At 44.3% G+C, this 27,273-nt stretch overlaps 1 protein-coding gene across 5 annotated transcripts in view; it reads right to left on the minus strand.

Annotated features, from left to right (window-relative positions):
- OPCML (opioid binding protein/cell adhesion molecule like) overlaps window positions 1-27,273 on the minus strand; it is a 445,601-nt gene that overhangs the window by 70,202 nt on the left and 348,126 nt on the right. The window contains exons 4-7 of one of the 5 annotated variants that reach the window (XM_084868338.1): window positions 19,315-19,449; window positions 18,810-18,930; window positions 18,190-18,341; window positions 776-6,096 (exon numbers count right to left, since the gene is read on the minus strand). In XM_084868338.1, coding sequence (XP_084724464.1) covers window positions 5,996-6,096; window positions 18,190-18,341; window positions 18,810-18,930; window positions 19,315-19,449 — 509 coding nt within the window. In that variant the 3' untranslated portion in view covers window positions 776-5,995. Of the gene's footprint in view, window positions 1-775; window positions 6,097-17,187; window positions 17,402-18,189; window positions 18,342-18,809; window positions 18,931-19,314; window positions 19,453-27,273 lie in introns of those variants that run through there. The other 4 variants (XM_084868337.1, XM_084868339.1, XM_084868336.1 and 1 more) reach the window with 4 other exon arrangements.

Raw genomic sequence — 27,273 nt, forward strand, 5'->3', positions numbered from 1 at the left:
GTTACTGGCAGAAATAGGAAGGGCTAGTTGATAGAGAAGCTGAGTGTACAAGAGAGATTATATCCATCCCTTCAGAAAGTCAGATATGTGTGTAATGAAGGCAGAGGAGTTAGAGTGTTAATGAAAAAGATGTTTTAGAGAAGGCAATCAGAGGGATGCAGCTTCTTTCCCAGTTCTCCTTTTCATGCTGTTACCCATGAGTATACTATAGTAAAACCAAATATGTAGAACAATAAAAGTAGCATATATGTCTATGAACAAATGGACAATCAGAGTCACCATATATTCTCATACTCATCCTTGTCACAGTTGAGTGGAATCAAACAGCAGAAATGATTAAGGAATAGAGTGACCAAACTGAGGAATACCTGGCCATTATATTTCTGAAACTTCTCTTCTGATTCCATGAAGCCTTGGTCAATAAATACATATTGTAGGCTTTGGGGCTATAGGTATATCTAATAGTATTTGTAAATGGCATAGATATTAGAGATACAGGTATACTAGAGAAAGTGCTTAGACTGCCTTCCATGCTGTATGTGTGTGAATGCTTGGGGTGAGAGGAGAGAGAGAGAGGAGAAAGAGAAAGAGAGAGAGAGAGAGAGAGAGAGAGAGAGAGAGAGAGAGAGAGAGAGAGAGAGAGAGAGAACTTTCATGCCTGATTGTGTCTACTCCTCGAAGCCTAAATCACATACATGGCGGTAACATAGTCAGCTTCACTTTTCTCCATTCCTGAGTGCTCAATAATATAGCCTAATAACAAGCCCCCCCAAAATTACAAATTTCTTCGAATTTTATTGATACACTGCACAATCACAACCATCTCGTGTGTTCATCCTGAATTAGAAAAGGTTACAACTACAATGTAACATGCACAAAATTCAGGTAGTATATTCACCCTTAATACAATTATTGACAGAAATCAAGTCTTCATTGATTTTTAAGGAAAAAAAAATTGGGAAGAAAATTAAAGAAGAAGAAAAAAAAGAACTCTAGAAAGCTGACAAAGTTATACTCTTGTATCATGTGATAAACTTTTAAAGCATTTGAACATAGATTTGCTTTAAGGATAATCGTGAGAATGGGCACACCCATTGTCTGACATAGCTATAACGGCACTATTGATAAGTCATAATTTTTTTTTTTAATCTAGGGGACTCTGAACTCGACAGAAACACGCACACATTCCGCACAATTGCACTGTACATGTCACAAAAGTTTTTGAAGGATTAAAAACGCTCCCTCTAACTAACATGAGGGCAGCTATTATTACTTATCATTGCTATTATCGATGTCCTTATAGATCTGCCAGCAGCAGAGAGTGTGGCCAAGAAAAAGTAGGAAGGTTCACAATCTTTCTTCCTGCACTCAGTAGTGTGGAACAACTGTGTGCCTTCCAAAGGGCACATTTGAAAGACACAAAAAAGGAATCTCTCAAAATGCGGGAAATTAGGTTTGGCTGACTACTTTCAAGTTGAAGACAATTGGGCCTAATTGAGTCCACTCCACATTCCTTTGGACTCCCAGAATTCTGCACCTGAAGGCTAAATTGCACTCGTTCAGCTCTTTTTGCCATTTTTTAAAAAAATTGCAAATCTTTTTTTCCCCCTTTCATTTACTTCTCTTCTCTTAAGTAAGAAATGAGGGAAATGAGACTGGCATTTTTTATTTGTTTACTTTTAGCGATCATTAGGCATTCTCATCATATGGTATATTTTTTGAAAATGATGCCTTCCTAGTTACACACCTGTGAAGTTTTATTGCAACTGCTCAAATGTATTTGTCTTAAAAGAAAGACACAGGGAAACTTTGGATAATACCACGGGGAGGCAAGTGGGTAAAAGCATTTCTAGATATAGGTCTTGTGCAAAATGAAGATTCTCCTTACTGGACAAAAAAAAAATTTAAATGCATTTTTTCAGGAAGAAACATTTTTTCTATTTCTAAAGAGATTAAACTTTTCTCTTTAAAAAAATAAAAATTTGTGGGTCGTTTTCTTTGGGGGAGGGGAGAATGGAGGGCTGGTTCCAGGTACTGCAAAGCCACTGTTCCTCTGGTTAAAACAGAGTGAAATTGGGAAGGATTTCTTCACCCCATATCTCTCCTCATCTTGAGCCATTTCTCACATCCTTCTACTGATGGGCTGATGCCACTCATACACCACTACAGAGAAGACAAGCTTAGTGGCATTAAAAGCACCGACCAAAACCAGGTTATTCAATTCACAGCCACTCCTGATGCAGTGACAGCGATACACTCTCTTCGGATCCACTGCCCACCTTGAGGTTCTCTACACTTTTCAGGAAAGAGTTCTTTTGTCATAAGTAGAACTTGCTAATTCTTCCATGTTGAGTGCAAGGCAACTGGGTTGATGCAGAAACAGATCCTTAACTTCATCCTTGGTTATAGAGTTTCTAGGGTCCCAGAGCACACTTTCCACCTAGGTCTTGAGAACTCACTGCCCAATCTTGGAAAGATACCTTCTAGTATGAGGCACTGGTTTCAAAAGAAAGAGGCACAGACCTCTTTTTCATACAAAGCCTTACCTTTCCTTCTATTTAGCTGAGCACAATTGCAGAAGAACAATCATGCACAGTGCACTCCTTGCATAAAGCATATACATGTTTCACCACCATTCTCCTGTATGTTTCCTCTCCCACAGTTAAAGCACAAATGAGAAAAACTAAAAGCACTTGCTTAGACTTGCACATGACTATATCAGGCACTTGACATTAAACTTCTGAGAAAACAAGCTTGACCAGAATCTTAACACTAGCACTTTCATTGGCATTATTTTGGTGGAAGTCCATTTCAACTGTATCTGGGGAAAGGGGCATGGTTTCAGAGTAATTGCATTGCTGAATTCCTCTCACCTACTCTCTGGATAAGCATTACTTCCCAGGGAAAACCTGCAAAGAACCATAGGCTGCTCAGAGACTTGTTTGCTTTTCCTCTTTTACCCCTTCCCCATCCCCACCATGGACACCTTGAAAAAATATATATTCAGCAGGCCTTATCCATCTACCCTCCACATGTAAAGTTGAAAGATCACATGCACCTGTGGATATGGTCTTTACTGAGCATTTGCTGTCCAGTATGCTTCAAACTGTTGGGGAAGACCTACTGTCATATAGAGCCATCCCCACCAAAGTAACCCAAACACAGAATCTGGGGGATATCTGTTGTGAGGAAGAGCAATTTTCTTTCCCAATGCCAAGTTTCTTGGGGTCTTATTTACTTTTTTTTTTTAATCCTGGATAGATGAGGATTGGCTGTAGGCTGTTCCCGCTCTGAAGTGTGGCTGGAACAGGCAACTACCAGAGGTGCTTCCTGGTGTCCAGAGGAAGAGGGCAATGTGAAGTTTCTTCGTGACTCTGAGGCCCAGCTTTGCCCTGTTCAGAAGGTTCTGGTGGTCTTCATGGCCCAAGGAGGGTGGGCCCCTTCCTCTAGGATGCATCTTGGACCGAAGAATATGTACAGCTTGTCTGTTTCAAGACCTGTTCTTCAAAACCACCAACTCTCCACAGCCTCCACATTTATTTTTTTTCCCAAGTATCAAATTGATGGTCAGTAGACCACTCCAATGACACATTTAATTCTCATCCAACGTCTGACACCAACCCGACTCCAGGTGCTCAGTGTGGTGACAGATCTGAAACACTGCTGTAGGACTTTTAATTATGACTTTATGTCTGCTCATGATTGTCCCTGGAACTTGGAATCAATACACTGCTTTTGGCACATCATTTATGTTCCCAGAATCTGGCTCCTGGTGGCTCGCTAGGAAATGCAGATGTCTGTTTACAGTTGGCAAATGTAATATTAATTTCACTCGCACCAGCTCTAACTCTTATGAAAGTGCCTAAGTTTTTGTATGCCAAGGCAAAAAGGTTTGTATTTTATATATGCACGTGGCCACACACATATTTATTATTTTGCTGAAAGAGGTTCCCAGTCGAGTCAGGGTAGGTGTGTGAGATAGTCATTGTGGATGCTTCTTTTACATCCTCTCCATAAGAAAGTCCCTGCAGCAGAGGTGAAGGGAAACACAGCCTTGTGTGGTTTTCAATGCCATTCTCCTAGATCACAGCATCCTCACTTGTCCCAGGAGATAATGTAGAAAGGTCAGATCAGCTCCTGTTTATATGCTAGGGCTGCTTTGAGCTGAGGACATTCATCCCCAGAGCTGGTGGAGCAACAGCCTATAGCAGAGGAAATTGTGAGTCACTTCCACTTTCCCCCTCTGTTTGCAGTGTTGTGTTAATCACGTGCTTGGAAATTAAGTCGATTGCTCAAGTGCCCTTCTCAGCCCAGAAGAGCTTTCTGATACAAACATCAGAGTTGTCAACACACCCACCATGTAATTGGCCTCACTGGCTTTTTACTGGATAGTTTTCAAACAGATTCAACTAAAACTGGAGCAGAGAGAAGACAGTGGCTGAAGTCATCGCACTCAGACAGGTGGACTGCTCTCTTTACATTCCACAGTCAGGTGTGTTTGTTTTCTTCTTTGCTCTTGTTATTAAGAGAAGCCAGCCTTGGGGTAAATCCTATAGATTCCTGACATACACACTCTTGAAAGGAGGAGAGAAGCAGGAAGGTTGGCATGTTGGCCCTTCAAGTGAGAAAAAAAGAAAAATACGCAGCAATCAAGGCTTCTCCAGGGTCAGCCGACTTCCCAAGAAGGTGGTTGTGGAAACGCAGTCTCTTCTGGGAATAGTGAGTGAATGATCATTAGAATTCTACTTTGGTCCATCCATTAACAGCATCTATGTTGGGTGGATGGGATATCACATTCCAAAAAGTCCATGACATATTGCTTTTCTATGTTGTTAGCCTGTGAGATGATTGGCTTTCACATAAGAAGCTGATAGGTAATTTTGAAGATGCCAATGTCTGCTGAAGGTAGAGGAGAAATGAATACAATTGAAAAGACACAATATGATTAGACATTAATGAGGTGATGAATTGAGCGTGAGCAGTGAGGAAAGAAATAGAAAGAAGTGTTAGAAAATTACATTGATGGATTGACAAATAGAATAAATAGGTTACTAGAGAGAAAGATGGGTGGATAGATAATTGAATGGAGAGGAAAATCAGACAATTGAGTAGATGGATAACTGTATGATTACTTTGATAGATAGCTTGATAAACCTAAACAATCAGCCATCTATGAATCATTTTGTATGAGCTGAACAGCATTTTTTAAGGGAAATACTATCCTCAAAATGTCTACTCCCTTTTTGGTCATTTGACTTCTAAATTTTTTAGTATGGGGTAGTGTGAATAGCTTCAAAGCTCTATTCCCTGTAGCTGGTGAGAAATGCATATAAAGCAGAGTACCTAGAGAAGATGCAAGATTTTATACATATATGTATATATAGATATGGGTATCTTGAGATAACTTCCCAGAAAGAAAGCATGTGAACCCTAATGTATTTAGATAATAATAAACATGGAGAGAGGGATATGTACATTGTAATCAGGAAAACGGTCCAAAGCTTAAAAGACACAGATAATAGGACACTTGGATACAATTCTTGCTGTGCACTACATTATAAGTCAAGTTGTGTCTTCATGGTGTTTATCACGAGGCACAGTTTTGCCCAAAGGGAGCTCATGTTTTGGTATGTGGGACAGGAGAGGTTGGTGGTGGCGATGATGATGGGGAGGGAAGCAGAGGAAAGGGAAGAGCCCAGGGAGCAGGAACAGATTCCACTTTTGGACACACCAATGAATGATTAGCCTAAACATGGTAGAACCCTGCCCTCCCCTCCCCCAATCCCACTCATTGAAACTGGAAAAAAAAAAAAAAAGTCAAATAAACAAACAAAACTGAAGAATAAAAATTTAAAAGAAAAATCAAGAAAGAATATCAGAAACAAAGACACAAAGAAAAACAAAAAGAAGCCCAAACTGGTTTGCCCTCCGCAGTGTAGATTAAAGTCTGTGATATGGAGAAGCAGGCGTTGCTCAGAGAACCTATGGTTTCTTATCAAAACTTGATGAAGAAGTGGGCAAAGAGGGTCCCTGACAGCCAGAGACAAGCCAGCGCTCTAGAGGCCGAGTTTACACCATCAATGACTGCTCCAGGCCCTGTGTAGGGGAGAGAGAGACAGAGCCATTAGCATGCACCCAAAGGTACCATACTTATTGCTGAGCAAATATATAGACATGCTTCTCTGTGAGCATTCCCCCACCTCTCACTTCCACCATTGACCCTTCTAAGTCTGGACAAATGGAAAGTGCCATGGGGAGTATTTAGAAACTCAAAGGGCCAAATTAGTGGGATGCCTTGACCGCTATAGCCTGCTCTGAAAGGTTGGGATTAAAAAAAAAAAAAAAAGTGGGGGGTGGGGGTAGAGGGAAATAATGACAGTAAGTTAGGCCTATGGGCTACAAAGTTAAGGCTGCAGACAGGGCTAAATAGTATGACAGGACCTGATGGCCATTTCCTCAATATTACCACTAATTGTGTTCTGTCTTTGGAGATAGAATCCTAGTCAGACAGTACGCAGGAGAGAGCGATGGGGTGCAGGAAATAGTCCCGAGTAGAGAGAAATTGGAGGGGAAGGGTTGGGAGGAAAGAAACATTTGTGAGCAACAAATATGTAGGTGTTGATGTGGCCAACATCTCATCCCCTGTAACTTGGTATTGTGGAGGTTCCTCCTGAAGCAGTTGAGTAAGAATATTCAAGAGTTTTAAAGGTAAGGATTGGGTGTATCCCAGCAGTCCACAGTGCCTCTTCAAAAGGAACAAAGAAGACTTAACCTGTCAAGTCTGCTAATGATGCAGCCTGAAGCAGTTCTATCTGCAGTTCTTTTTTCCCTTCCTCTGACCCTTTACACAGACCTCCTGAGTTATTCACATTCCACTGAACAAGACCATAGAGTCACAAGCGCTATCCATGTCCTTTCATCTGTTGTCCTTGAGAAGAAAGACCAGGAATGGAATTATCCTAGCCTATTCAAAGGGCCAAGGGCAGATGTGTCTGTGACTAACTGCCTCTGTGCTCCTCCATCACCTTTATTGGGAAACCATAGGAAGTTAGGATCCTAATTAAGACGGCTAGCTAGCAGACAGAGAGTATTCCAGGGAAAGCAAAAGCAAGTACAAGCCAAGGGATTAGAAGCCATCAATAGACATTCCTATGAAACCTGTGACAAAGAAAAGGAGTTACAAGTAAGACAAGCATGCCTCCCCTTCCTTTTCCAGGCAGGACTACACTGCCTTTTTAGAAGTAAATTGGGTTATTGGAAATGAGCATGGCTACTATAAAATGCAGAGATGGAGCAGGGGCTGCTCAGAGTGGGCCCAATCATTTGGCTTGTTTGTCAACCTAATGGTGTGGATCTGTGCCTTCTTGGGGAGGGACTGATGCTGACCTTTGCTTGAGAAAATATAGGTCTCTCACTTCAGCAGAAAGCATTCAACTGTTCCAACTGCATGGATTTCAGCATGGATAACTTTTCTTCCTCTGATTTACAATGTACATAATTCTATTATTGACTAAAAATTCATTTTTATATGATATCTTGAGAGTCTGGCTCATATTTCTCTGCAGTTTTTTTAAACAGAGTATCCGTAGACAAGGGCAGGCTAATGTCTCTAGCTCAGGGCTACAATCTCAACGGAGGATCCATAAATATTTATGGAAAGTAGACTGACTCTGGGGCCTTCATCAGTCCAGATATATACCCTGAGGAAGTGTACTGGCCTACTGAGTTGGAAAACGTCCAAGTTAAAATTGAATGTAATTTTCTAAATTGTCTTCTGGGGGGAACAAAAAGAATGATTTAGATTTTTAAAATGCGTTTATAAGAAAATGAGCAATATAGATTTATAAAACCTATATGTTTCTTTAAATGTCTAAACACTGTGCTGTACACCTGTGCCTTTATCTAATTCATTGTGTTGATATTAACTTAAGAAACAGTTAAAGCTCTAAAAGCTCTACTTTAGAGAGACAGACGTTTTAGTGTAGGAATAACTTTTATCCAACTTCTACAGTGGACTTTAGAATTTTGGCGATGTCATGATATAACACAAGGTTGTATATTGCTAAACAGAGAAGTTAAGTATATAAGAAAGCAAAGTGTAAAAAAGTGAAGTATAGAGAGAAAAGGTGGCATCATAAAGAGTAACGAGTGTCTCTCCTGGGATATAGGTTGCCATCAATGTTCAGTGCTGATCATGCAGGGGTTACAGCCACAGTTCAGCTTTAGATGAGTGTTCCAAAGAGTGGAAGCCATGAAGGTGACTTAATGGATATAGAGGGTGTTCAGTTTGCTTTGAATCACTATGGTGACAAGTATGATCCTAAATGGTAAACATACATCAGCCCATTTAATCTTTACAAAACCCCTCGAACTATATGTACCATTGACATTCCCATTATATTAATGGGGAAAATGAAGAGCAGAGTCATTGGATTAGAACTGAGTCACTCTGTGGACAGAATCTGAGTCCTTGGTTATTACAACTCTACTTCCTCTCTATGGAAAACAATCCTTTTGTATTTTTTTTTCCAGCTGTCAGAACATCATGTGGTGAGAGAAGCAATGGACTGGGGATCCGGAAGTCCAATTTCTCATGTGACTCTGCCACTCTTTAGCTGAGTGACAGCCTTTTCCTGGTCTTGGTTCTCCCACCTACAAAGTGAAAGGAGGTTGAAATTGATGACTCCTAAGACTCTTCTATTTGCATTCTGAGTTATTGTATTAATAGAATCCCTACATCTGGAGTTAGAATGGACAGCTGATGAGTAGCCAGAAGGCCTTTTCCAATTGATACACAAGTCATCTCCATTCTGTCTTTTTGCACTCCTGCATATCACAATACCTTGAGATAGCAACAGAGAATCAAACATTCCTAGGCCTCAAGATTTTCTTTCCTATGGCCTCATTTTCTATACAGCCTCAAGGTAAATGAGCCCTGGTTTATAGTATTATATAATATGGCAGTTTACTGCCAAGGTAACTTTGGTCAATGAGAAATGACTGAGCTATTCTGGCCAAGGAGTTAATGTAATCCAGCATGATGGAGATTAAAACTAGCATTACTTTCCTCGTACAGATCCAGGACACATTGGAGATTTGGGAGGTGGACCAGTATCAGTTTCATGGGAGCTCTACAGGAGGCTCTCAGGCTCTGTTCAGAGCAAGAGGAGGGTGATTCACATCTGTGTACCACTTAAGAAGCAGTTGAAGCTCTCAAAGCTCTACTCTAGGGAGACAGAAGTCTTAGTGTAGGAATAACTTTATTCCGATTTTAGCATTTTACTCTTTACATTGGAGAAATGTGGGACAAAAGCCGTCAACAATGAACTGATTCTTTAACTGCATCTGTACAGTAACCCTGATTCTACTGGAAGTGAAGAAAGCATCTGGGTTGCATCTCTCCCATCTGGCCTCTACGCTCAGGCCACTCCCATGATTAGGCAAATCCTTCCTTGTGCTGTAAAGGTGAAGTGATGGGTTGCTGCTGCTTAACTATTCAGTGTGGCCGCATGACCACGCAGGCTCACTTTTGGTTCCTCAGGCCGGTAGGAGGCTTTGCAAACCTTAGCTCAAAGAATTTGTGCCAGGATGACTTTGGACAAGACAGTCACCTTTCTGGAAACAGTTATTATTTTTTAATGTATGAAATGGGGAGGGGATCATTTTCTCTACTTGCAGGGCAGCTCAGAGGATTAGTTCAGATGCTGTGTAAGATCACTGGGTATAAATAAAGGATGAATAAATATTAAGTAAATTAGAACCAGAAGAGGAATAATAGCTGATCCCTAAAATAGCATCTTCTGGGAAGATCACGCTTGAAGTGAAGAGACCTTGTAGGATACTAGGTTCTCAAGGATAATTTTCAAACCCCAGCTGGAAGCAAAGTAGGCATGGCCAGCAAGCGGTGCCCTGGCCCCTCCTGAAACAATGCCAGGAGGCTGCCAGCCACAGAGAAGAACTTCCCAAGGAGGCTGGCTCTTCTGAGGAAGGGTATTTAGATGCCCAACTCCTGGCAAATGCCACATGTAAGGAATCTTTATTTATGGTTAATCATTTAATTTAGTTACAATGGCTCTTACAAATATCAGGTTTCATGAAATATTTTTCAGGGACCAATTGAAAGAACATGTAATTATGCCCTTCCCCTTAGTCCCTCAGTCTTCACCCATTTCAATGCTAAACATGAAATGTTTTCTTCAAGCCCGAAGCTGAGCATCTTTGAAAAGCTTAAGCGATGCAAAGCCACCAAACAAACTGTCAGTGTCAACAAAGACAACAGCAAAATACTTTGGGGATGTATATGCAGATAAAAACTAGTTAGTCTTCAGCACACAGAAAGAAGAGACAGAAATGATCATGAGATAAATTTCAGAAATTGTAAATGGAATAAAGGTCAATTGGTGTGTCCACTCTGGACCAGAGGGAAGGTGTTATGGCCACAAGGGAAAGTCAACAACTTTAAAACAACTACATTAAGAAATAAACAGCCCTAGCCGAGTGGCTCAGTGGATAGAGCATAGAACCAAAGGGCCCTGGGTTCGATTCCAGCCAAGGGCATATGCCTTGGTTGCAGGCTCCTCCCCAGTCCGGGCCTTAGTTGGGGCCGTGCAGGGGGCAACCAATCTATGTGTTTCTCTCACATTAATGTTTCTCTCTGTCTTTCCCTCTCTCTTCCACTCTCCCTAAAAACCAATGGAAAAATATTATGGAGTGAGGATTAATAACAAAACAAATAAATAAATAAATAAGTAAATAAAATAAAGTCCACTATGGAGAGGCTACCTACTTTGTTAAATTACATAGGCTAAACATTTGGAATTTAAAAAGCAAATTTGAGCACTTAACATTGAATTAACCTGCAGGTCTGGCTCCTGGGGTTTGCTGCTGCATTCAGGGACAGAGTGTGGGCGGGGTTGGGGAGGGGGAGGCTGATCGCCCTCCCTCTGCAGGAGCAGGAGTTGGAAACCAAGGGCACAAACTCAGCACGAAGCTCCCAGAAAATTGCACAAGCTTCCTGATGAGATCCTGCCCTGTCCGGGGTTCAGGAGCTTAGAAATTAAGTCCATTATAGGCGACGCAGGTATTGAAACGTGTCACCATCCTTCCTTCCCATGATTGCAATAAAAACATGGCTCTTTAGCAACAGTGGGCTGCAGAGCCGTAAACCCACTTCCATAGCAGGTGGTAGGGTGATCGCATTTAAAGAAGAAAAAGAAAAAAATACCCCACGGGCACTTGGCCTGGTGGTAGCACAGTGAAATCAAGGAGGGATCTGAAGCCTCAGAAGATAGAATTTTGTTCTGAGATTTGGATAGTTTTCTCAGTCTGACGATGAACTCGGTGACCTTCCTAATGAGACACCAAAAGGATAATGATGTTCTTGGTGATTAAAAGAGGAGCTGGGAAATCTAATTAAGGGATGTGTGCCTTACCCTTGTTGATGAAACATAAACCTATTTTCGGCTGCTGAAGGCGCAGCATTCCCCCCTCCGAGGGGGCTTTCCTGCCATTGTCTGTAATTACAGTGCAGAGTGTCTTTGTGTTACCAGGGAGGTGAGCCAGGTTTTGGGGGGTGAGGACCAGCGGATTTGCAGCATGACTGTGTTGCTCTCTCTAGCACACCCAATTCCGTGCTAACCGAGAAGACACACATTTAAGTTCCCAGCAGAAGTGAATGCAAATCTGTCAGCTCATCACAAACCTGAAAGAGGCAAGCCCGTGGTCCAGGCTGAACAATAGGCTGTGGCGCGTGTGCTGACATCAGCACACCCCGGATGCTTCGTGTTCAATTCTAAACGCTCAGGCTAATCGCCAGATGCCAGTGGTTCCCGCGGGGGTGGGGGTGCGAGGGAGCCACAAGGAACCTCATCAGAAATGAAATGTGAAAGGTCTGCATTCCCCCCCCTCTAATATGTAGACATTTCGCAGGTTCGGGAAAATGCAGATGATAATGCTGCTGTCACCGGCTAAAACCAATGGCGTTTCTCTCTGACTCATCTCCTCCCACCTGGAGTTAAATGGTGGATTTGGAAAATAAAAATCATATACGTTATCAGCAGGAAATGGGCAAATAGGTGCAGCTTTTGATGTCTCTGCAAGAAGAAATCCTTTGGTGAACATCTTTCTAAAACGGGGACTGGAATGTCTGATATAGTCTCTAGCACAAGAAAGACCCGGGGGGGTGGGGAGGGGGGAGAAGGATCTTAGATTGCAAACTAGAAGGAGGAGGCTGGGATGCAAGGGAAGGTGTCAGAGAAACAAAGCTTTGCCTTCCCTGGGGGAAGAAGATGGCCCAGTCCTCAGGCATCACCAGAGCCATTTAGGGGAAAGGTGTGGCTGTTTGGACACATCAATTAAGGAGGGGACAGGAGGTTGTCAGAAAGGTGAGCGGTATAAAGGCAGGGACTTAAGCGCTCTGCCTACAAGGACCCTGAGGTGCATGGGGGAGGGCAGCAAAGGGTGGGAGATGAGAGGAGCTGGTCACTGCTGCTTCTAGCTGGAGGAAATCCCATTTGAAGAGTCTATTTATTCTGCCTGAATGGCCACTGGCCAAAGAAAATGGAAACTCTGTCTTCAGGGTTTTCTTGGGGCTAGGGGGTGGGGTGCTGAGGTAGGCTGAGGGCTTTGCTTCGGGAAAGAATACAGAGCCCAGATGTTGCCTTCACTGGAGTCTTTGCCATTTTCATTTGCAAGGACAGGATTGCTATGACTTGTCCCCTCTTCCTGATACTTAACTCTTAATGTAACTAATTTGCACCGCTCCGATTTCACAGATAAAAAGGGAGAAATCTGTTTTCCTTTCTGCAGCGACACCCTCCTCTCTCACTTTGTTTGCATCCCTGCTCCTCTGCCTGCTGGTTCCAGTAATCCAAGCATTTATATGGCTCATTAAGCGCGTTGCACTCTCTGCAGCGTGGATGTAAGGATGTAATCAGGGTCAGAATCCATCTTCTCTGCACTCTAAGGACAGGGTGGCAGGGCCTCTTGCTCAAGACTCAGTGGAGGCAGCATGAGTTGGCAAGACCAGAGAAAGGGAAGGGCTTCTGGAGGGCAGAGCGTGGGGGGTGGAGCGGGCAGCAAGCTGGACTTGGCTGGCAGGACCTTAAGGTGCCAGGCTCAGGTGGGCCTTCAGTGGCTGTGCCCACTCCGTACAGCTGACAATGACTTAAAGCAAGCCTCCTCACAGTAACACAGGGTACTTGTCACCTTGTCTGTGGGTAGGGATGCCAGGTTATGAAGATCTATTGTTATACTGTATTTTCATTTCAGAACAGAGACTTAGAAAGCTGGCTTATCTGTAGCAAAGTGGAAACCAGAACCCAGTTTTCCTTGTTGTTCCTGGTATTGGTCTCCTCTCTACATTCTGCTGTCTTTTCAGTCCCTGCAGTTGCAGGGTGAAAGGAAGTACACAAGCTAAAACGTCACTTTGAGTATGCACACTGCCCCTGTGATCTAGCTGATCGGTGTGGCTTTTGAAGGGACAGTAACTGGTGTTTGAGAAACCAAGTTCTCATACGGAGGCCAAACACTGATCCAACTATGGTTGTCTCCCACCTACCAATGTCCCTGTCACAGTTCACGCAGTCACTTCCTGCTTCAGCCCACTCACCACCCCACCGTCAACATTGTTTCTGACTTCTCTGAATTGGCTTTTATCCCATCTTTCTTTGTTCTCTGCATGCAGACAGGATATGTATGGGAGATGTGACTGTGTGAGGGGTCTGTTAGGAGAGTGTTATCTGGCTTCATGGTACACAGTCCGAGGGTCTCCAAAAATGAAACTTATAGTCTTTGAGGGCAAGCACCAATGCATGCCTGGGAATATGCTGTGTGTGTGTGTGTGTGTGTGTGTGTGTGTGTGTTTATGTGTGTGTTGGATATTCGTGTATACGTGTATATTGGTTGTAAATGTAAAAATGTTCTTTAAAATAATGGGCTTAGACTTAGGAGGAAGAAGTGAGAGTGTGTGTGGGAAATAGGTATAACCAGGCTGATTGTTTACTATTCTACCTAGAAGGCAATCCGCCCAAATCTGTGATGGATTACCAAGCAGTGTGAGTTGTAATGAAATAGAAAGAGCTGAGACACTGGAACCAGACACATGGGCTTAATTCCAACTCAAGCACTTACAAGCCAGTGTGAGTTGAATAATCTGTTTCACCTATCAAATCCTTCCTCTGCAAAGTCGGGATAAATATACTATTTAATTCCTAGAGTCATTCAATGAAGTAAAGCATGGGGGACACTCAGCCTAGTGGCCCCTGTAGGTAATAAGTGATAAGTAATATTTTGCACAATTGGGGGAGGGTATTGAGGACCAGAAACAACATTCATGGACATCAGAAAGGGTTTGTGAACTGGACAGCATCCCTTTAACCTGGTGTTGAAGCGACTGCCACTCAGGCAGAGTATCAGAGAATTCATCTTTGCGGGGACCATGCAGAACATCTCAGCTAAACGCTTTCACTGATGAAAATCCCAGAGTGCACCAATTGATTTTCCCAAAACCATTCAGAGTGAGCAGCAGAACCTGGCTCCGACTCCTAGGCTCTCTTCTGTTGTCACATTTCATTCTTGAGCTGAACTCCAGTCCCCGGTATCACCAACCCAACCCTCCAGTCTCTACATATAGTCATTCATTCATTCAACACAAATCTCCTGACCGGCTACTGTGTTAGATTTTAAGGATCAACCCAGACATGGTCCCTAAACTCATGGAGCACAGAGGCTGAAGCAGAAAAAAGTCTTTAATGAAAGAAATGAAGTAAATGGAATGAAGTATCACTGCAACTAGAAGGTGAAGTCTATAAACTGAGGGTTCTCTCTGAGCATCACTGTTGCATCCTTATCACTCTGAGAAGCTGGCTCATCCCTGGTCCTGAGGAACATTAATGGAGAGAAGGCTGTCGAAAGCACTTGTTAGTGCAGCATTTAGAAGTGTGATAGGGAGCGTGTATAATGGGGGACTAACATCCCCTCCAAGGTCAGGGAAGGCTTCCTTCCGGAAGGGATGCTGAAAGGGGAGTGGACACTAACCGGATGAAGCGAGATAGGGCGAGAGATGGTGTGGTCAGTGAAAGTGGACAGGAGGTTCTAAAGGAGAGGAAAGCACAACCCCAGCTGAGCAATACAGGCAGCCATATCAAGGGCAGCAGAGATAAGATGGATCACGGAAAACACTGGCAAATGCCAGCGAGAACTACAGAACCTTCTATTGATACAATAGTCCTCAGTCTGGCATACCTCTGTGAGCAGCATTGTATTATTAACAATTCACAATGACAGGCCAGGAAGAATTGTCCCAACTTTAGCAGAGTAACTGAAGTCTTTGTGTGTGGTCAAAGTCACATATCTAAACACATGTGGGACTCTCTCCATATGCATGACCTTATTTGGCACTCTCATCAGCCTTTAAAGGCAGGTATTAAAATCCTGAGACCATACATGGGGAAAGTGAGGCTCAGCAAGGTTAACTAGCTAGAACGTGGTTGGCCAACTTGGGATATAAAGCTATGTCTTTCCTAGCAACTGAATTGTACCGCTGCCTCCTGCCCCCAACTCATATGTTGAAGCTATAAGTCTCCAGTGTGTATTTTGAGATAAGACCATAAAAAAATAATTAAGATTCAAGAGATTGAAGGGTAGGACTTTCATTCATCGGGGTTATTGTAATAATAAGAAGACACACCAGAGAACAATCATCTCTCTCTCTCTCCCTCCTTCCCTCTCTTTCTCATCTTCTTTCCCTCTCTCTAATCCTCTTTCTCTCTTTCCCTTTCTTCATTTGTTTCCTTTATCCCTCCTCCCCTTTATCTCTCCCCTCTATATCCACCTCTATCTCTCTCTCTCCACAGATGCTCAGAAGAAAGTCATGTGAGGACAAATTAGCCATCTAAAAGCTAGGAAGAGAGCTCTTATCAAAAATAGTTTTGGCCTCCAGAATTCTGATAAAATAAATTTATGTTGTTTAAGGCATTAGCCTACAATATTTTGTTATGGCAGCCCTAGAAAATTGATATAGTCTCAATATACTATGTCTGCTGTTGTTATCTGTTATGACACACCTCTTTCCTTAGTTCATGATAAAGAGGGACCAGAACCTGGATCATCTAGTGGTCAGACCTAGGCTTCTTCCATTGGCCCTATTTCCTGTCACTGACACCACTAACGGAGGGGGTGACATCAGGGTCAATGGCTAAGCACTCTAACCATACTCTCTCCTCTTGGTTTTATCAAGACCAAGGATGGACAGTCATAGACCTCAAGGTGTGGGCAGAGCGAGTGGCCTGTGACTGTCCTAGATGCAGCGCTGTGAAAAGACACTCACGGAGCGGTTCCAGGTCTGGGAAAGGCAAAAGTCAGCACTTTCTATGTGACTGAGAGTGATCATAAAAAAGAAGGGCTCTGAGGCTCTGCCTCTGCAGGCAGAGCTGGGTACCACTTGCTGCTTCATCTAAATGTCTCCCTCTCTAGCCCCTGAGTGAACACCAGCATCTGATGAAAGGCCCAGTGTGGATTCACTAGCTATGTGTACCTCAGTGTTGCCTGACCTCTTTTTTCCTCCTTTTAACTCGTCTTTATTTATTTTATTTTATTTATTTATTTTTTCTGGTTACCTCACAATTTCTTTTTTTCTTTTTTTAATTTTTTTTTTTATTTCACGTGTCTTTAAAATGGGGTGAATAACCTGTCTGCACAACTGAGGCTAATTTGTCCTCACTGATGTCTAGAAATCAGTAGATATTATTACTATTATTAATGACTCTAAGCACTTCTACTTTACAATGAAGATTTTAGAATTGAGTCTTTAGCCCTTTTTGCCTTGGGTTGAAAGTATAAAACATTCCTACGATGGTGACTTCCCCATGGAAACAATAATCTGATCATCAATTTGGTCTCTGGGCTGGGTTGCTCTTGGTGATGCTGTGTACAGAAATAGCAGCAGAATGGTCATCCTTTTTAAAGGCCACCAAGTAGAAGGTATTTTTGTTGTTATTGTTGTTTGGGAAGTGGGGGGTAGGGGAGGGGCAGGATCCTTTCCCTGAAACACATAATGGCATTTCATATGTGTGCATGTAAAAGCCATCAAGGTCTACATGCTTGCTACTTAAATCCCAAATCCCTAGAGTCTATCTACTACGGAGAAATCAACCAGGGAGGTGGAGCAGGCAAGCCTGTCTCTGAAGTAGGCTCAAGTTCAAAAGCATAGGCATTCAGGCAGGCAGAGGAAGGAAGGAACATGCAGTACCCACCTGCCACTGCTGATGAGGGGCTTATTTCTAAGACACACACAGCACAATGCACACACCATGCAGAGAGAAAACAAAAGACATAGATCACACATTTCAGATGGTTGGTGGACGCCATTTAGTCCATGTCATGCCGAAAGCTTTTGCAGTGTCTGATGTGCACATGGGAAAATGAATACCTTTTCGTTCTACTCACCAGATGCTTCCCTCCAACCACATCTCAGCAAATAAACAAATACATACACACAAGAAGTCACAACAAGCTGGCCCTGATCCGTGGTGTGAAACGTGGCACAAAGGAGATGGACACAGCAGTGTGGGAAGATTTAGTGAGAGAAGGACAGGGTTTCCTAGGGAGGCTGCCATGGCTCTGGAGAGCTCTCTATGTGTGGGAGAGAAAGGCCTCCAGAGAAAGGCTTTGGTGCTCCCGCTTTGGACAGAACAGTCCTCATGAGGAGGACTCAGAGGGCTGCTCTGATCCTTCCGATGAATGAGAACATGACACGGCAATCAACACGAGAATCATGATGGCAGCGGTTGACTTGGCTTAAAACTATAAATACAACCACCCTCCAAAATCATAGACTCTTACTAGAGAGGTTACCTGAAAATTATATCTCATTTACCTTGAAGATATTTCCATAGCACTACACCTGAACTGTCCCCGTGCTCTGTGTTTTATGGCAACCACCATCAAACTTGGGTTTGACTTGGGTTTACCCCTTTTGGTGAGGTGCAAACCTTGCCTTTCAGTAGAACGGGAGATAGACACACCACTGTTCCAAGTGTGAGGAGAGTGACGGGGGGAGCGTTTTATATCTAAGGGTGGCAGGTTGAGCGGTATGGATGGACATAGGCCAAGCAGCTCATGCCTTCCTCCCTCAAGTCCCTCGAGCCCCTCCTGTGGCTGAGCCCAGGCACTCAGGCTTCCCGCACTCACCATACAGTGTGATGCTGGTGTTGGTGTTCCCGAGCTTGTTTGTGGCCACACAAGTATAGTTGCCATAATCCTTTTCTGAAACATTGAAGAAAGTCAGAGTGGATATGCGCCCTTTATTCTCAATCCTCACGCCGTCCAGGCCGGTGGCTAGCCTGCAACAGAGAAGGCACTGCTGGTCTGCTTCTACACATAGAGTCAAACAGCGGACAGGAGGTGTTGGGAGAACTAAAATAACATAGGCTGATCCTACAAGGAGGCCTTTCTTGCTTCCAAACTCAATTTTGTAGGACTGGACCAGTTCCTGCACCTCGAACCATAGGCACCATGGCTCCCATCAGCAGGAAAAAGAGAAGGAAGCTAACATTCCAAAGGCTACATTTACTGCCTCTCATCATCGAAGACTGCCATGAGTACAGCTAGCCTCAGATTTGGAAATAAGCTCATATTGCCCATTTCCCAGCTTCCTCTTTTTTTGTCCTTATTTCTGGTTCTAAAGGAGCCTCTGTTATAAATAAGGTAGTAAGACATCTTGGTCCCTCCCTTACTGCATCCCTCTCCTCCCATGTAGGAAGCGCTCCATCAGCTCTGCTCAGGCAGCCCTGTTTCCATCCTCACTGTACCTGGTGTCTTCCCTGAACCACTGGAACTCAGCGGTGGGCACGGCAGAGGCTTCACAGCTCAGGATGCCCTTCTGACCAACGGACACACCCATGTTCTTGGCTTTTGAGATATAGGGAGGGTCTGTGGGGAAAAGGCAAAGCGATGACATGACATGACATGGATGAAGGGCACATTCAGTCACCCTACTAACAGATGGATTTCTTTGGACATCTTGCCTTCCCAGTTAGATTACCAACTATTTTAGGGAAAAACCTGCTTTCTTGAAGATATCGCCTTACCCCTGCATCTTCTTTAGGACTTTAAACCAATCCCAAGCTATCAATTCTCCCCATTGGCTAAGAGCTGTGACAGTCACAGGAAGACTTGGATGGGGCACAGCAATCTAATCATTTTCCTGATGGAGATAACTGGGTCTATCAGAAAATAGCATTGCTGTTACCACCTTGCGCCACCCCCCCAAGAGACCCTCCCCTATTTTCCCCCTTCTGACAATGGTCAACTCACAGTTTACAGTGATTTTCACTTTCCGCACATCAGGAGCAGCCACATCGTTCAAGGCGCTGCATTCATACTCCCCGGACTGGTCACGTTTGATGTCAGAGATTTCCAGGTATTCATCCTCGCTCACAAAGCCCTGGCCTTCTGGGAGAAAAGGAGCAGACAGAAAGCAATCATGAACCTGGGGAACCAGGGACAGAGCACATTGGCATCTAGGACTGGGAGGAGGAGGGATCTGAAGTGCTGTAGAAAAGGGATTTAAACATCAAGAATATAAAACACCACGTTGGTCCGCAATGATGGCATTTGAAGAAAGGACTTATCTGCTTGAGTCTTGGGTCTTTTGCCCAACTCACTTTAACTTTTTAGACTATTTGGTGAGAAGATATGTTTTCTTATATGATTCCTTTGAGGATAAACTAAAAGAGTTCATGTGAAACAGGATAGCACATTACTAGAATTTGATATTTTAGAGAATCACCATAGTTAATAACATAACAAAGACAGTGGGAGTAACTTTAGAGTATGTAAGTATGGCCACCTTAATTGTTTCACTATGTAGAAATGCCTCTGAATACAGAATACAAACTATTTCTTCATGCAGAACTAATAAGTGGCCACTTAACATGTTAATAAAAATAAATGTGCCAAATAGCTGGTTTGGTTTCAAACTGTGCAAGAGAAGATAAAGTAAAGAATGAATGAATAAGAAAGGACATTGTGACTGCTATGTAGTAGGTGCACTATAAACTCTTGCCAACATAAATGTGATAGCCCCAAATGATGGATCTACAGTTACTAGAATGGTGCCATGGATTAAATACCCAGCTTTGTCGGGGGCATTCTGGAGGCTTTATTCCTAGGCATTTGTGAAGCTTGCAATTCATGATCCAAAATATCTGGGGACTGCACAATGTACATTGCTTGCAGTCTCCATTGCATGCTCTTGCCACAGCCTGGCCCCTCTGCCATATTCCTAATCCCATGGCCAGTGGTTTAGTGCAAAGAGAACAGATGCTCTGTCTTGAAATACACATGTTCTAAGTTTCGTTAAACAAACAGGCTCCAGTGAAAACCCAGTTCGCACAAAGGCCAAGGAGATGTACACTGAGTGGCAAGATTATTATGATCTCTGAATGCATAATAATCTGGCACTCAGTGTATACCCTATATAATAATAGGCTAATATGCCTATTGTCCCCTCAACCAGGAGTTTGACCAGCAGGTAGGCCAACCAACCGCCCATGTCCCAAATTCATGCACTGGGCCTCTAATATATATATACTGAGTGGCCAGATTATTATTATGCATTCAGAGATCATAATAATCTGGCCTGGCCACTCAGTGTATAGCTTTTTGCATTTCTCAGAGGCCTGCTGCCTGATTCCTTTCTGTGTCCCAGGAGTTATAACAAAATACTTTTCAGGACTATACAAGCTCATCATACTTCCCTCACACCCCCACAGAAGCATCTAAGTCTGCGTCTACCATGAGTAGACTAGGAGGATATGGTGTGCTAGGACCCCGAGTGGTGTCCCGCATTTGTGAGTAAGAGAGTTCCTGGGTCTTTCATGGAGGAAGAGAGGAAATTTATTTTCACCATCTGTAATGCCGTGTTTATGGGATGGATATGTGACAGCAGAAAGGAAGGAAGGAAGTGTTTCTTGTAAAGTGGGGATCATTACGATAATACTACCTCATTAGGTGAGAGCTGAATTTGTCAAGTTTGTGCTGTAGTGAGTGCTTCTCAGATTTTAATTTGCATATGAATTCTTCTGGGATTTAAAATATATAGAGGGAGATTTGAATCAGTGGGCCGAGAGGGGGCCCTGGGATTCTGTATTCATAACAAATTTCTCTGTGCTGTGGGTCTGAGGCCCACTCTGAGCAGTGAAGCTAAAAGGCACCGCCAACTGCTGCTCTAGGCTCCTCCTACTCACACCTGAGGGTCAACTGAGCCTGTTTGGTGACCAATAGGTCAACTAGGGTCCCTGAGTGCCCCCAGTGACCAGCTCTCTGCAGACCAGCACATCAAGAACAGGGTTCGGAGGGTCCATGGAGGCTGAGTGTCTGAACCCCGAAAGCTACCATTCCCACCAAGTCTTTATGGTCTTACTCCAAAACACAGGTCCTGCCAGCACAGCTCCTTTGCTAAGAAACGGGAGGTGGATGTTGAAGCTCCTCCCATCACAAGCCCATTGAAGGTGATAAGATGCTATTTTCTTATCTACTTTGAATCCTGGTGAGCTTTTCAAGCAGGACAAATCTAGGTTGCTAAGTGCCTGGAGACATAGGAAACTGAAAGGTTTAATGCTCTCATGCCCTCTCCAGTTCTGGTTGCAATGTACACTTCTGATTCCATGCCACAGAGCAAGGGGCAGAGGCAACAAACATGTTCATTCACTTTGCTAGCTGCCAGGAAGCCACACCACTGACTATGGAGGCAAAGGGAGGTGGGGGGCACAGAGAAGCTCAGAGGGAGGAAGACAAATGGCAAGAGGAGGAGGAAGGTTGCACTGGGCGAGAAAGGGAGGAAAGGCAGCTGCAGGAAAAGTGGCCTGATTGCCAATGGGAAACATTCTGAAGACACATTCAGAGGGATTTGAAAAAGCTACGCTGCAAGACCACAATATGTTCTCTGGCAGAAGGTAGGAAAACAGGAGCTCCCAATGTGCCTGCCGTGCTGCTTCTTGGTGAGATGTCCTGTAACAAGCCAGTAACCCAGAGGCAGTATCCACGTGCCTGACATGTTCAGACAGCCCCATATAACGTGAGTGTGGGCAAAAGGAAGTGACTGAACACTGGCAGAAATATAATAAAAAAGAGGGACCATTTCTTTCCACGGAGGAGCACTTCCAAGAAAAGTTCAATTCCCTGTATTAGCAAGATTAAGATCTGCAAGGACTCAAATAAGACCATTTATCAGGGGATGTGGGAGGTCCCTGGGCCAGGACCCCTCAGAAGCAGGGCACATGCCGGGGGGCAGGGTTCTGTGGGCACCAGGGATTTCTTCTCCAGGGAACCATACTTAGACTTCACATAGTCATAGAATGCAAAGGACAAGTCCAGGCTGGGCAGAGACTACTCTATCTCAGAAAGGGAGGAGTGAGGAACTGTCTCAGGGAAGGAGCCTAGAGTGGTCTGTGGCCCTGACCTCACAGCCACACAACAGAGTTGAGTTAGATGCTGTGGGGGTAGAGAGGGCATGGAAGACAAGGACCTTGACCCTGAATAGTCTACAGTCCCACCAGCCCAAACTGGGGAAGTTTATATTTTCCTGTACCTGAGCTCACTTTTTAAATTCTTAATTGTCTTTAGCTCCCCCAAGGGCCATCAGAGCTAAATGAAGCCCAAGCATTTAGGGATGAAGAGATTAAATAGGAAATTCAGGGTAAATTCTGGAAGCTTCCTGACCCAGCCCTTCCCTCCTTTCCAGCTGTCCTCCCATGCCAGCTGCCTCTGGGCCATAGCTCATGTCCAATGCTTTTTTTCTTTTATCTCAGCCAATTCCTTGGAATTATAGAGTTGAAAGGATAGTAAGGGTCAAAGGTGTCACCTTCTACTTTAGGGGATTATTATCCCTAGCAGAATATCTTCCCCTAGGGATGGCTTCAGGGGCTGGCCTACTTCTCCTATGCTAAATGATTTACACAATCTAGAAAATTGTCCTCCTAAGGGGGGCAAACCTTGCCTGGCAAACCCTTTGAAGTGATTAAAAGTTGCCCCCAGCCCACCATCCCTTGTCATGAGTCATGGAAAGCAGCTGATCTACCTACAGAAGTTACTTGGTGAGGTTAAATGTCAGCACCCATCACAGCTTTTCCCAGGAGACCTGTCAGTTGGTGACTCAGTGGCACATGCCTGGGTGCAGGTGCTGTAGAGAAAATGAGCAGGGATATGAGGACGGGGAGAGGAGGACCAGAGTTGAAGGAGGCATCTACTCAGAGAAGAGAAGGCAAGGGGGAGAAATGCCATAGGAAGAACTCGGATGAACAAGAAAGCTGGAGGGGAACACCAGCAGCCAGAAGGAAGCCAGTGCAGGGGAGTGGGGGGTGGGGCAGGGGAGGTTAATCTGGCTCAAATGGTAGAATTTCTGAAAATGCAAGAAGTTTACCTACTGTCGTAACCTGTTTGGCTTAGTGGATAGAGCATCAGCCTGTGGACTCAAGGGTCCCAGGTTCGCTTTACCACTGTCAAGCTGGCCTACAATCGGGCTTGCTTAGCATCCAAGGCTGATACAGCCCTTGCCTTTCACTCTGTGAACTGAAGATGATATCTAGACTTGCGCAGCAGGAATACTTGACTTGAGTGCTCAGTCACAGGCCAAAAGCTGGACATGAGCATATGGCCTGCATTGTAATGGGGAGCCCAGCGTGAGGCGGGGGCCTTGAGACCCCAGGAGAGGTGCATCAGGAAGGTGATGGAATATGAGGAGTGCCATCTTCACTTCTAGATGATTCTCTTATCCCTGCTTAAATGAGCAAATAAATTTTCCAATTACAATTGTTTCCCATCATCCCTGGGGGAGACCTGAAGAGGCCTTTTCCTTCCAGGGAGGTTAGAGGGGGGTTTCCATTCCGGAAAGCAGGAGCTGGAGATCTGCTTTTTCACTCCTTCCTGGAGATCTCCTGGCCCTTTCTCATTCACATCCCTCCTGACACAGGAGCCTTCTTCTTCTGGAGAATAGGAACATTAGAAACATCCTTGAGGTGGATCTGGGGCAAGGTTTCAACACTTAGGACAATTTGGTTGCCATGAGCTCAGTATTGTATTGCTTGCTTTCTATACAGCATTCATCCCATTGTCCAAATTGCAAACACACTGAGAAGGAATTGCACTTTCTCCTTCTTTGAACTCGTTGGGCATCTAGTGTAAGATAAACTTATAGTATTTGCTCACTCGACTGATGGCTACAGGCTTGGAAACTCTGAACCCATCGCTACCTTCTATCCCCCCCAAAATACTATCTCTCTCCACTTACTTAATCTCTCCTGTTTCTGCCAGTTCCTACCCTCTACCCCTTGACTCTCCTTAGAGCACTGCTGGCAATAAGCACCTCGGGGCTTCCCCTCCTTAATTAAACCAGGGTGTGTGGACAGCAGTGCACTCCAGCCCTGCCTGCTCGCAGCTCCCAGAGGCATCCCCTCACTGCACTGAAGTTAATGAAAAGTGTGATAAGCCCACTGTTTCATTTTCCCTTAATTAATACAAGCAATTGACTTGTGCTAAAGTCATTTTGGTTTGTATACCGAGCCTCTGGGTCAACATCTCAGTCGCTGGCAGTGACAGACTCTCCTTGACTTGGGCTCAGATAACCTTTCTCAGGCCGAGGCCACTGGGGCCTTCCCCAAGGAAGGAGCAGCTTACCCGGATCCAGGCTGCCTGCTGGCCTCCTTCCCTGGAGCTTAATGACCAGACCCATGTGAAAGTCAACTGAGAGTCTAGAGGGGTAAAGAGTACATTAATAATGCTCCTGGTATCTAGGAGCACAAAGACTTTTCCTGCCAATGGTAAGTTGTTCCCCTATTCTGATGGGACAGCTGAAGATGATAAGAGAGGAACTCAAGTAAGTCACCCAGGGAATATGTCCAGAAAGATCAATTCTGATTCACTAGGAGGAGGAGGAGGAGGAGGAGGAGGAGAAAATCCAAAGATGAGAGGATGTAAAGGGTTTTGTCTGGTGGATGCAGCAGTAGAAGAGACTGTCAAGGAACCAATGAGCGGTGAGATCTAGGTGGAAGTGCCTAGAGGTCTCCTCCAGGGGGAACACCAGAATCACCCAAAGAACACTTACAACAGACCTTGTGCCCATGCTCACAGATTGACTGACTGGCCTCAGAGAGAACCCCAGAATCAGCCTTTCCAGGGGACGCTCCTGTACAAGGATGACTGAGATGACAGCCCCCTCCCCGGTCCCTGGTTGGTACACTGAGGGCTCTGTGGCCTTCACTCTCAGGTGCCAGCTACCCCTGTAGGCTCCCAGGCTTCCTTTGCTGGGAAGGCACTCGGGGCTTGCAGTACACCTGATATGGCTTGGGGAGTAGGAGCATCTGATGTGACCTAGGTTGCCCAGGCCTTCTTTGAGGTCCTGACAGTGCGGTCTCAGGAACAGAGATGCCATGTGATGTCAAGGTGGTTCACATCTGTCACTGTTCGGTAGCTGCTCAGAGATGGGGAGGAAAGAGTTTTGACAAGTATGAAGGACTGTGTGTGTCTGAGGGTAATGTCTCGTATTAATGGGGGAAATTAATTATTTCCTATCTCTTCTCAGACTCCTTTTCATGCAGATTTTGACAAGTAACTGCTTTCATTCCCTCCCCTTGATGGGTAGATTGGAATAATGTCTTAAACATACCACTAATCATCCACTTAAATGATGTGAGGACCGTTTTCCTGGGCTTGAGGGTAACTGGAATACAGGGAAGCTATACTGCTTTCGGCTCTCTGTGCTCTTCTGTTTTCTCTAAAAGTATCCCTTCTTTCTTATATGCCTTCCCTCCCTGATCCTTCCAAACCAGAAAACAGATATTGTGAGGTATGGAAAGGGGCCTCAGTGGCAGTGAAGGCACAATGCTTGGCACCACACTTCCCCTGTCCTTCACCTCCACTGCCAGAGCTGACCTATGGGTTCACCAGAACAGCACCAACAGGATCTGAGGGCCATGTGATGGCTTCTCTTCTGTGTCGCTTTGCTGGCATCAGGGACCCTGGATGGCAGGTAAATGTTAATCCTGAGTGTATCCCTGAGCGTGTTTCTAGAAGAGATTAGCTTCTGAATCAGTAGACCCAGTAATGACTACCCTCCCCAAAGTGGGTGGCCACCATTCAGGCTGTTGAGGAACTGAAAGAACAAAAAGTTGGAGGAAGGGCAAATTCTCTTTCCTCCTGAGCTGGGACAGCCTTCTTCTTCCACCTTTGGAAATCAGAGCTCCTCTCCTTGGGCCTTAAGACTTTAGGTCTTGCAAAACCAGTTTCACTTAGTGAATAGAGCATTGGCCTGCGGACTGAAAGGTCCCAGGTTCGATTCCGGTCAAAGGGCATATACACTGCTTGCGGGCACATCCCCAGTAGGGGGTGTGCAGGAGGCAGCTGGTTGATGTTTCTCTCTCATCAATGTTTCTAGCTCTCTATTCCTCTCCCTTCCTCTCTGTGGAAATCAATAAAATATATTAAATAAATAAAAAAAGACTTTAGATCTTACACAAGTGCCCTTCCTCCCCCACATCCTCTGAGGCTTTGGCTCAGGATCCGGAGTTACATCCTCTACTCCCTTACTTCTGAGGTTCAAACAGACTGAATTACATTTGAGTAAGCTTTTTAACCAGCTGAGCCTCCTGTTTCATCCCTAATAAAGGTAATGGTGTTGGATTAGATAATTTTTTTAAAGTGTTAGAACTAACATTTGATGATCAATAGCTGGTTGCAAAAAATAATGTGTTCCTTCCAGTCATTGATTCAAAGTGTGTGTGTGTGTGTGTGTGTGTGTGTGTGTGTGTTTAAAGAAAAACTATAGCAAAATAAGAAATACATCTTGGAACCTCATGGGAAGAGACAACGACATAGAAAAACCTAAAGATTCTTGAGCTTAAAAATCAGAATGCAATTCATCTTGAGAAGCAAACAGTGATATTTGCAACCGCACAGCCAATGAGCTGCAGAAAAGGAGAGACCATTTCCATCAGTTATTATTGAGGGGAACAATTTCTCAATCACCAGCAGATTGTAAATGGGGGCTACAGCTCATCTGGGATTCTTGTATCATAGGGATTATTAATTAGCTACTAACTTTATCCAATTAGCAAGGACACTGATGAGATGGTGGGGAAGCAGGACACAGGGGGGACAGGAGAAGGCAGCCAGGTCCATTTCTGAGATGGAGGCACAGAGCCCTGGAGGACCCTGGGTCAGCACCTGTGTAGGTAGCTCTCCGGCTGTGCTGAAGAAACACTCAGCTCTGCTGCTTTC

This window comes from Pipistrellus hanaki (assembly GCF_964339955.1).
Source record: "Pipistrellus hanaki genome assembly, chromosome: 19".
Classification (NCBI taxonomy): domain Eukaryota; kingdom Metazoa; phylum Chordata; class Mammalia; order Chiroptera; family Vespertilionidae; genus Pipistrellus; species Pipistrellus hanaki.